Raw genomic sequence first — 12,072 nt, 5'->3', positions numbered from 1 at the left:
AGTAATGAAAATACCCAGCATTTCTTGAGAACACACCAGACCTTAGCTTTATGTGGTAGGAACATAAATCAGGAAACGTAAATCTCTCTGTAAATTGGGAGATTACTAGTACTATGTAAGCACTTTAGATCTATGAACTCATTTCACCCTTCACAAAAGCCCTACGATTAAGCAGGTATTTTTATTATTCCCATTTCACAGATTGGGTAACCGAGGCACAAAGAGACAAAGGTGTTGGTTCACACAGCTAATAAGTAGCAGAGCTGGGATTCGCATCCAAATAATCTGACTTCAGAGGCCAAGGTCATATCTGTGGTTCTCTACCTCCCTGAAACTATGGCCAAAATGAAGGGAAGGGACAAAGGATAGGGCATTTTTAGTGCATTTGCACTAAAGTAGGTATGGGCAGGGGAGGGGGGTGTGCATGCCTGGGTGGCTCAGTTGGTTAAGGATCTGACTCTTGATTTCAACTCAGGTTATGATCTCAGGGTTGTGGGATCCAGCTGGGTTGGGTTCTGTGTTGGGTTCTGTGCTCAGCTGGGAGTTTGCTTGAGGATTCTCTCTCTCTGCCTCTCCCTCAGCCCCTCCCCACCCTCTAAAAAATAAAACATATAGGTTTGTGGTATAAACACTGCCTTTCGTCCATAACACTTGGTTTGTTGGGCCATGGAAAAATTATTAATCATGTGGGGTTTTTTCCTCCTACCTCCTTATTAAGACCTAGTCTTTAACAAACTATTTGTTCTAGTTGCTACACCTGTCCTGGCATGGGTAGCAATGTAAGCAGCTCCTGAATCGCCTGGAGAATCCCAGAGTAAATCAGTGGAGGAGAGAAGGCAATTCTTTTTTTGGTTATGTGTCTGAGCAATTTCCTTTTCTTCTGCAGATAGGACAGTCCTTGTGGATACAAATCTTCCATTCCTCAAAGGCCTTTATGTGATGGGGACTTTAGAATTCCCTGTGGACAGAAGCAACCTTCTGAGTGTGGCGTGCATGGTCATTGCAGGCGGGGAGCTGAAAGTTGGTAAGTACAGGGCACGAGGATTGGGAACACAGTGGTGTCATCTGTTAGAAAGGCCTTGGGAAATGGTGGTGTCATCCAGCAGGTTGGTTAACGGACTTTGGGGAGGGTTAAGGGAAGGGGCGAGTTTACTAGTAAAGCTTTTCCTCTACAAGCTTTAGACACCACAGACAGAGGTGACTTTGATGGGTCAGTTTCATGGCCAGCGATGGTCATCAGGCCATGTTTCTGGCCCTAGGGTTCCCATGCTGCTGCTCATGGTAGGGCTCCTGGCTTCCTCCAGGCCACAGATCAATTCTGCCTTTGGTCCTTTGTCTAAGAATTTACCTATAGCTCACTCTTTCAGAATGATTTATCCTTTGGTTAACTAACTCACAGTAAAATTTCAATTGCTATCTTAGTGCAGATCCTTAGGAATACAGATGTGAAAGCGAGACAGGTGCTAATGCTTTACTGGGGCAAATAATTGCAGTGAAGTGGGAGTGAGGATAAAAGAGAAAGTGAAAGGAGAAGGGGGAAAGCAAACAGAAGGTGGGCACAGCTGCCTAAGGAAACCTGGCTCTTTGCTTGGCTACGTGAGATGCCTCAAAAGGGAAGCTTTATAGAACCACCACATCTTGGGACAATAAGGGGGAGCAGCTGGGGAGAAGGACAGCAGTTCACTTTGTCCACCCTGAACCCACGAACTCCTCTGTCTTTCTTTGTTATGTTTTGCAGCTCCCTGGGCAGCTAGTGGAGGGGCCAGAGGCTCAGTAGTGCCAGGAGATGGGGTTCCTCTGGCGGGGAGTGAAGCATGTTGCTGGGGCCAAGGGACAAGCAGGGTGGAGTAGATCTGGGGATAGTGTATTAATCAGGTCTGGTGCATTGGCTTACGCGAATAAAAAATATGAGTTGCTATAGGTGGACTGTGGACTTGGGACTGTTGTAGGCAATAATGATCAAAAACATGTATTCTGCCCCCCAAGGAACTACTTTTGAGCTTAGTAAGGCAGTCTGCTTTGCCACCCCCCAAAGGAGATTAAAAGAAACTTCCCAGAAGCAATAATACCTTATCCCAAAGAAATAAATCACTGATGGTAAGGAAATATTCAGATATTATTACTTGGTAGCATCCAAGTTTTAGAATCTGTCATGAAAAAGATTTCGAGGCCTAAACTTTAAATTGTTGTGAGATAATTCCTGAAAAATTATGGTCAAGCCTCTTCTCAAATACTTCTAATGACAGAAAAGTCAAAACATTTTAAGACAACCTGTTCCTCGTTCCCATTTTTAAAAACCCTATTAAAATTTTTTCTTCTAAAAACAAAAAAAAAGAATTCTTTTTCTTCTAGTAAGCCAGTCTGTCTTTCTCTAATTTGTTATTTTGTGTTCTTCTCTCTGATCCATACAGGATGAGTGTCAGATTCCCTTCCCTTTGATAGCCCTTCATTCACAATTTCTTGAATTGTCTCTTTTATTTTTTCAGATTATGCAGTTCCTATTATTTTAACTATAGTTATTGATGTTTTAAAATAATTTTTATTTTTTCAGTCTGTTATACAAAACTGGGAATACAGAAAAGCAAATGGGAAGTTATACAGCAGAAATGAAGTAGTCACTCATATTCCCAACTGTGAAGATAACCACAGTTATGTTTTTGTAGTCTTGTCTTAAAATCATTTTTTTCAGACTCATGCAGGTATGTACACACATACCTACTTTAAAACACAGGGTACACAGTGTGATAATTTTTTGGAGCCTATATTAACAATGTGAGAATTTCCCCAACACATTTCTATTTCCAAAATATGATTTTAATAATTTTAATATTCCATTATCTATGTGAGTATATACATATGCATCCATGTATAACAATTTAGTTAACCATTTTTCTGTTGTTGAATATCAAGTTTATTTCAGATTTCTTTTTGTCCTAGTTAACTTACTATGCAGTAAACATCTTAGCACTTAAGTCATTATTTATATCTCTGATTATTTCCCTGGGATAGACTTTTGTAAGTAGAATTAATGGGCCTAAGGATAAGTGCAAGATTTTATTTTAACTGTGGTAAAATTCACATAACACAATTTTAATCAAGTTAAATTCAGGAGCATTTGGTACATTCACAATGTTGTGCAACAATTACCTTTGTCTAGTTCCAAAACATTTTTAAAAATTTTAATTCCAGTATAGTTAACATACAGTGTTACAGTAGTTTCAGGTGTACAATATAGTGATTCAGCAATCCTATGCATTACTCAGTGTTCATCATGATAAGTGTGCTCTTAATCCCCTTCACCTGTTTTACCCATCTCCTCAACTACCTCTCCAGGAGACCACCAGTTTGTTCTCTATAGTTAAGAATCTGTTTGTCTTTTTTGGAAAAAATGTCTGTTCATGTCTTCTGCCCATTTGTTGATTGGATTTTTCATTTTGGAGGTATTGAGTTTTATAAGTTCTTTCTGTATTTTGTATACTAGCTCTTTGTCAGATATGTCATTTGCAAATATCGCCTCCCATTTAGTAGGTTGCCTTTTAGTTTTGTTGATTGTCTCCTTTGCTATGCAGAAGCTTTTTATTTTCATGTATTGTTTTGTTTCCCTTGCTGCAGGAGACATAGCTAGAAAAAGGTTTCTATGGTCAATATCAAAGAAGTTGCTGCCTGTGCTCTCTTTTAGGATTTTTCAGGTTTCAGGTCTCACATTTAGGTCCTTAATCCTTGTTGAGTTCATTTTGTGTATGGTGTAAGAAAGGGGTCTAGTTTCATTCTTTTGCATGTTGCTGTCCAGTTTTCCCAACACCATTTGTTGAAGAGACTGTCTTTTTCTCATTGCATAATCTTTCCTGCTTTGTCGAAGATTAATTGACCATATAATAGTGTTTTTATTTCTGGGCTCTCTATTCTGTTCCATTGATCGATGTGTCTATTTTTGTTCCAGTACCATATTTTTTTGATTACTACAACTTCGTAGTATATCTTGAAATCTGGGATTGTGATACTTCCAGTTTTGTTCTTCATTTTCAAGATTTCTTTGGCTATTCAGGGTCTTTTGTGGTTCCATACAAATTTTAGGATTAATTGTTCTAGTTTTATGAAAAATGCTGTTGGTATTTTGATAAGGATTGCATTAAAGGTGGACAGTGCTTTGGGTTATACGGACATTTTAACAATATTTGTTCTCCAAATCCATGAACATGGAATATCTTTCCATTTCTTTGTGTCATCTTCAATTTCTTTCATCATTATTTTATAGTTTTCAGAGTATAGGTCTTTCACCCCCTTGATTAAGTTTGTTCCTAGGTATTTCATTATTTTTGGTGCAATTATAAATGGGAATGTTTTCTTAATTTCTCTTTCAGCTACTTCATTATTAGTGTATAGAAATACAATGGAATTCTGTATATTGATTTTGTATCCTGCTATTTTACTGAATTCATTTATCAGTTCTAGTAGTTTTTTGGTGGAGTCTTTAGGGTTTTCTATATATAGTATCATGACATCGGCAAATAGTAAAAGTTTTACTTCTTCCTTACCAATATGGCTGCCTCTTGTTTCTTTTTCTTGTCTGATTGCTGTGGCTAGGACTTCCAGTACTATGTTGAATAAAGGTGGTGAGAGTGGACATCGCTGTCTTGTTCCTGACCTCAGGGGAAAGGTTGTCAGTGTTTTATCATTGAGTCTGATGCTAGCTGTGGTTTTTTTCATCTATGACCTTTGTTATGTTGAGATGTGTTCCCTCTAAACCTACTTTGTTGAGGGTTTGTATCATGAATGGATATTGTACTTTGTAAAATGCTCTTTCTGCATCTAATGAAGTGATCATATGATGTTTATTCTTTCTCTTGTTCATGTGATGTATCACATTGACTGATTTGCAAATACTGAACCATCCTTGCCTCCCAGGAATAAATCCCAGTGGATCATGATGAATGATTTTTTTTAATGTACTGTTGGGTTCAGTTTGCTAATACTTTGTTGAGGATTTTTACATCAGTGTTCATCAGAGATAGTGGCCTATAGTCTCTTTTTCTGTAGTACCTTTATCTGATATTGTATCAGGGTAATGCTGACCTCATATAATGAATTTGGAAGCTCTCCTTTGTCTTCTATTGTTTTGGAAGAGTTTGAGAAGAATAGGCATTAACTCTTTTTTAAATGTTTAGTAGAATTTGTCTGTGAAGCCATCTGCTCCTGGACTTTTGCTTGTAAGGACTTTTTTTGATAACTGGTTCAATTTCATTGCTGATAATTGGTCTGTTCAAATTTTCTACTTCTTCCTCAATCAGTTTTGGGAGGTTATATGTTTCTAGGAATTGATCCATTTCTTCTAGTGCGTCCAATTTGTTGGCATATAGTAGGCATATAACTTTTCATAATATTCTCTTAGTATACTTTGTATTTCTGTGATAATTGTTATTTCTCCTCTTTCATTTCTGATTTTGTTTATTTGAGTCATCTCTCTCTCTCTCTCTCTCTCTCTCTCTTTTGTTTTGTTTTGAAGAGTCTGGTTAAAGGTTTATCAACTTGTTGATCTTTTCAGAGAAACAGATCCTGGTTTAATTGATCCGTTCTATTGTTTTTTTAGTTTCTGTTTTGTTTACTTCTGCTCTAATCTTTATTAGTTCCTTCTTCTACTAGTTTGGGGTTTTATTTGTTCTTTTTAGCTTCCTTTAGGTGTAAGGTTAGGTTGTTTATTTAAGATTTTTCTTGCTTCTTAAGGTAGGCCTGTATTATTATAAACTTCCCTCCTGGAATAGCTTTCGCTGCATCACAAATATTTTGGACCATTATGCTTTCATTTTCATTTGTCTCCATGTATTTTTTTTTAATTTCCTTTTTGATTTCTCAGTTGGCCCATTTATTCTGTAGTAGAATGTTATTTAACCTCCATGTGTGTGCTTTTTCCAGATTTTTTTCTTGTGGTTGATTTCTAGTTTCATAGCATTATGGTTGGAAAAGATGCATTGTATGACTTTGCTCATTTTGAACTTGTTGAAACTTGATTTGTGGCCTATTGTGTGATCTATTCTGGAGAATGTTCCATGTACACTTGAAAAGAATGTGTATTCTGCTGTTTTAGAATGGGATGTTCTGAATATATCTGTTAGATCTAACTGGCTTAATGTGTCATTCAAAGCCACTGTTTCCTTGTTGATTTTCTATTTGGATGATCTATCCATTGATATAAATGGTGTGTAAAATTCCCCTACTATTATCCCATGGCTATTGATTCCTTCTTTTATATTTGTTAATAAGTGCTTTATGTATTTGGGTGCTCCCATGTTGGGTGCATAAAAATTTACAATTGTTATATCTTCTTGTTGGATTGTTCTCTTTATGATTATGTAGTGTCCTTCTTTGTGTCTTGTTACAGTCTTTGTTTTAAAGTCTATTTTGTCTGCTTGCTACCCTGGCTTTCTTTTTACCTCCATTTGTACAATAAATATTTTTCTATCCCTTCACTTCTTTTTTTATTTTAACTTTATTTATTTATTTGACAGAGAAAGACACAGCGAGAGAGGGAACACAAGCAGAGGGAGTGGGAGAGGGAGAAACAGGCTTCCCACTGAGCAGAGAGCCTGATGTGGGGCTAGTTCCCAGGACCCTAGGATCAAGACCTGAGCTGAAGGCAGATGCTTAATGACTGAGCCACCCAGGCACCCCTATCCCTTCACTTTCAATCTGCATGTGTCTTTTTAGGTCTGAAATGAGTCTCTTGTAGGTAGCATATAAATGGGTCTTGCTTTTTTAACCATTCCATCACTCCATGTCTTTTGATTGGACCATTAGTTAGTTCATTCTCATTCATAGTAATTGTTGATAGGTATGTACTCATTGCCATTTCCCTACTTGTTTTATGGTTGTTTTTCTATTTCTTTTCTGTTCAGATAAGTGCATGTTTTAAGGTCCTTGATACATGTTGTCAATTGCTTTTCAGAGAGATTTTACAAATTTGTACTCACTTCACAAATCTCAGAGTTATGAGATCCCTCACACTCTCTTAACATTGCCTTTAAACACCGCTTTTTTTCAATTCCTCTGAGAGTATGAAGCCAGAGGGAAAGAAATTTTCCTGGGTGGACCCTGACTTACTCTGAACAGGGTAAAATGAGTATAGTGATGAGCATGGGCTCTAAGTCAAATGGTTTGGGATCAAATCCAGCTTGGTTACCTACTTGCTGTTTGACCTTAAGCAAGTCACCCTCTGGACACATCCATTTATTCATCAGTAAAGTATATGGCAAAAGAGAAACTTCCTCGGAGGGATGTTAAAACCATTAAACATAACAGTGCTTTCTACATGCTTGGCATGTAATAGGTATTTGATGACAATTTACCTGTCAGGCTACTTGAAGGAAATAGATGCCATACTGAATTGGACAATTTGAGGAGATGTTAATGAAGGAAATATTCACAAAAATCCAAATGGCATGGGACATTCCATAAGGCTAGTAACAGCGGAGTGTCCTTACTACCCCTCACTTTAAAGGAGTGAGAAAAGGAAGTCATTGCTGGAATTATGGAGGTTATTGCCAGACAGTGCCATGACCTTTTGTGTATCTGGGACTCACTCGGTACAGGGAAAGACCTATGGGAAAAAATACCTTGCTCTCACTTTCTTTCTTCCCTTATCTCTTGCTTGTTCTATCATTTGGCTAAACCCAAGCTCAGAGGAAAGGAGAAGTTGATATAGAGCATGCAGGTCAACAGCATCCTGGGGCACTGAGCAGAGGAAAGAAAGGCAAAGTTTGGAAATGGAGGTGTCAACAGAAGCTCTCCAGCACAATCAGCTTCCAGCTACCTTAATACATACCCTCCTTTTATTAATACAGCCAAACATTAAATTAACTTCTCTGTCCAACCCTTCATGCTCTTGGTCCTGCCAACTATATTGTCAACTCTAATTCCTATTCTTTTTTTATGTGCTGCCTCTGCATGTTCATATCTCTACATTGCATGCTTGTGTAAGGATTATTTTGTTTTCCCCCTGAGTTTTAGGGGCAATCTAAGTGCGATACCTTTTTACTTATCTCTTTATTTTATCATTTCAATCCATTTTTCCACAGTGGTGAAATCCTTTTAGATTCTGATCTTTCCTTCCCAGATTAATATCATTTGCCCATTCATTTAATAGTCTATAAAATCCTCATTCAGCTAACTGATTGAAATACTTAATAAAACTGAGCCTGAAAAATGTATTTCAGGTTGACATCTATTGTTAAGATTGGTCTTTTATTTATAAGTTGTTTTTTAGGCTTCTGAGTTCACTTATCACTATAATAAAAACTTGTTACCTGAAAAAATACACCTTTGAAGGGAAGTGACACAGAATCTTTTCAGTTTTGATTTATACATTTCAAATCTGATTTTAAAATCTGTCCATTCCCCACTATAATTTTACCTATTAGTAGACAGTGGTGTATTATTTTTCTCCCTGCTTTGTCCATGTGTTCCAGGCCTAAAGGTTGATTACTGGAACCCATCTGCCCAATTTTATGTGTATTATGCCTGAAGGAAAACTTTCAACCCATCTGTCTAATTCTACCACACCCTAAAGAAATCCCGACATGAAATAAATAATGACTGGTTAGTAAACAGACTTAATAGATGTGGACATTGGCAGAGAACACTGCCAGAGTATGTCTGCTGTCTGATGCCATCTGATCCAAGTCCTAACATTGTGGAATTATATTCTTGGTTGTCCTGCTTTTAAGTCAACTGGTGCTGGCAAAAGGTATCAACTGAATTTTAGTAGAGTAGAAAGATAGAATGCTATAGAATTAGAAGGGAAGTTTAAGATCAAAACTTTGCTTAGAGGGTTATAGCTGCATCACAAATGCCAAACTCAGTTTCATTCTTCATTCAGTGATTGTCTCATTAATCTGATAAAACATTTGGGATAAGCTTAGAGTATTTCATTTATGTGTCCATTCTTTTATTCATCATGTGTTTGCTCATTGCCTATTATTTGCCAAGTACCATGGGAGAAGTTGGATGCACAGAAATATTAGTCAACCACCCTAGTTCTCAAGAGATGTGTCAGTAAAATAGTGGAGACAAACGAGTAAAAACATAATTGGAAGAGTCCCATCTTCCAACCTGGAGGGAGCTTAAAGATAGAGGAAGAGATCTGAAAAGGCACATCTTTGTGGAAATATATTATACCTTCAGGAAGTTGTAGGGAATTGTCTGAATTGCAGGATTTATACATTCGTGGTAGCTGGTGAAGCTTCTTGGCCTTATACATTATGTTAAGGAGTTTACAGCTTATCATGAAGGCAGTGAGTGGGTAGTGACTGGATAGTTTTAGGTAGGGAAGTGAAATAATTAAGTTTGGTCTTAGAAAGATCACTCCTGGGGCACCTGGGTGGCTCAGTTGTTAAGCTTCTGCCTTCGGCTCAGGTCATGATCCCAGGGTCCTGGGATCAAGCCCCACATTGGACTCCCTGCTCAGTAGGAAGCCTGCTTCCCCCTCTCCCACTCCCCCTGCTTGTGTTCCCTCTCTCGCTGTGTCTCTCTCTGTCAAATAAATAAATAAAATATTCTTTTTTTTTTAAAAAAAGGTCACTCCTGGTGGTGTGGATGGTGTATTGGAAGGGACACAGTGAAATGTGAGAAGCTATTGAAGTGTTTCAGGAGAGCAAAGGAATGAACTAAGGCATTGGAATTAAAGAGAAGGAATGAATTGCAGAAATACTGAGGGTATAAAAAATCACTAGAACCTAGTGTCAATTTTGATGTGAGGTGAGGAGTTGTTTAGAATATATCCCACATTTCAGGTTGGGAGATCTGGGTTGATGGTAGTGCCAGGATGGAATTACCTTTTTACCACTTGTTAGTTGGGTGACTATAGGTAAGTTACAGGATCTATCTCTGTCTCAGTTTCCTTACCTCCAAAATGGGAATAATAATAGTTCTTACTTCATGGAGTTTCATGAGAATTAAATGAGTGACTATTTATTAAAGTGCTTGAATAGTGTCAGGCACATAGGAAGCCCTTATAGTTGTTTGTTGCATACATAGACTCATACACCTCAAAATTAGATTTCAATGGAGTGTGTAAGTGGCTAAAATGTGGGGGAGCACCACCCTTTTAAGGGTGGTAGAGGAAGCTGAGTTCAGGGAGGAGGATGGAAAAGAAACAGAAATGTAGGTAGAATGAAAATGAAATGATAAGAAAATAATATCTTGAAACACAGGAGGGAATTTACAAGAAAGAGAGAGTGGTCATTAATATAAGATATAGCAGAGAGAGCAAAGAAAGTAGGAAAGGAAATCAGCCATCTTATTTTGGCTTTTTTTTTTTTTATAATGGCTGTCCAATATAGTTTTGATACAAAATGTTAATTTGCATGTGGAACAAAGAAAAAATTCAACACATTATTTGAGGGGCAGTAACTTTTAATGAGTTCAATACCATTTATCTATTCTTTAACAACTTTTTTTTTGACTTTAATATAATCTTAAGTACAATTGGACATATTAAATCTCAGGTTTAAAAATGAACAGTCATCCACATTAAAAGTGATGTCGTGAAACCTTTATATGCATTCATGAATAACTTTCTTTTGGATGAGCAAATGTGGCAAATTAGTAAATATTAAGGAGAGAATAATTTCTCTAATATGATGACTGTCCAAAGTTTTATTTATAGATTTATCCTGTCTCTGTCCCCTTCCTGCTTCCTTTCCTTTCTTACTCTTTCACTGAATGCCAGCTGTGTGCCAAAAATTCTTCCTGGGACTTGAGTACTCGACAGTAAGCAAGACAGATAAGATTCCTGTTTAATGAAATGAAGTAAAGTCCAGGTTGGATCTGTGCACCAGAGATTAGGGAGTTAGTAAAAGCCTTTCTGAAAAGTCATTGTGACCTCAGACCAGAGACACAAGAAAAAGCTAGACTTGCAAAGATTCGGACGATAGGTTTCCAGACAGAAGGCAGATCTAGTGCAAAAGTGCCAAGATAGAGCAGGAATGTGCTTTATGTTGTTGTAAAGCAGAATGGCAACATAGTAGCTGGAGACTACTGAGCAGTAGACATGAGTTTCAGGAAGAAGGCTGGATTTTAAGCAATGTAGTGTCACTTGCTAAAGTATTAAGACATGAATGAGCCCAAATTGTGCTGAAAATTGTTACTTTTTCATAATCTCGTGAGTATAACTTTAATAAGACAGAAATTAGTTGAAGACTCTCATAAATATGGCAAATCTGGAGACCTATATTATAATTCTAGTTAAGCAACTTACTCTATAACTTCTGGAAAATTCTCTAGTAATAGATTTATAATAGTAATAGCACAGACCTCAATGATTGTGTGAATCATCTGTCTCATTGCTTGGATAAGGAAATTGAGATCCAGAGGGATTACTGATTTGTTTCTAGGTCTCCTAGCTGATAAAGACTAGGACCAGGATTAGACGCTATTTTAGTTACCTTAAATATTCATACCTGAAGCCAGTGCCCAGGGACTATCTTTACTGTGAGTACTTCCTGACTCCATTCACTAGGTTTCAGTATCTTTTTTTCTGGTCCTTTCAAAAGTTCATATTTTCATTATTGCATTCATTTTATTGTTATGAAATGGTATGTTTTCATGAATGCCTTCTGTGTATTAGATGATAGGATTCTTCAGACATTTTGTAACTGAAGTATCTAGTGCACAGTAGGCTACTGATACTGTGCTGTGTGACTGATTAGTATATACATAAATGAATGGATAGATCTAAGTCTTTCTTTCAGCTCAATGCCTTTTTCTTGTAACATTTTCATTGTCCCTAGACTTAAACGTCTACATCTGTAAGGAAGGAATTATAGTGTTAATGTGTAAATGACTGCAATGCTTCCCACCCCCCACCCTGGTATGAAAGGAATAAAACAGTGGTGAAACATTGGAAAAGTTGGTGATATTCTACAAATCCAAAGTATTTTCAATTTTTAGGCTAAGAGAAGAAAACTCATAAAAATGCCCAACTCAAAGCCTGTTTAATAAACATTGGTTTGTTGATTGTTTTAAATTTTGCATTTCTTTGACCATGAGTAGCTGTCTTAAGTCATCTTTTTCACAGTGTCT

At 37.2% G+C, this 12,072-nt stretch overlaps 1 protein-coding gene across 6 annotated transcripts in view; it reads left to right on the top strand.

Moving 5' to 3' along the window:
* The window catches only part of PKHD1 (PKHD1 ciliary IPT domain containing fibrocystin/polyductin), a 484,077-nt gene that overhangs the window by 304,354 nt on the left and 167,651 nt on the right, over positions 1 to 12,072 (top strand). For all 6 annotated transcript variants that reach the window (XM_025890503.2, XM_073905082.1, XM_073905080.1 and 3 more), the window contains one exon: positions 887 to 1,024. In XM_025890503.2, coding sequence (XP_025746288.1) covers positions 887 to 1,024 — 138 coding nt within the window. The remainder of the gene's footprint in view (positions 1 to 886; positions 1,025 to 12,072) is intronic.

The sequence above is a fragment of the Callorhinus ursinus genome, unplaced genomic scaffold (assembly GCF_003265705.2).
Source record: "Callorhinus ursinus isolate GAN/ISIS: 27379988/994484 unplaced genomic scaffold, GSC_fseal_2.0 scaffold22, whole genome shotgun sequence".
Classification (NCBI taxonomy): domain Eukaryota; kingdom Metazoa; phylum Chordata; class Mammalia; order Carnivora; family Otariidae; genus Callorhinus; species Callorhinus ursinus.
This window is presented reverse-complemented; position numbering and strand designations above follow the sequence as displayed.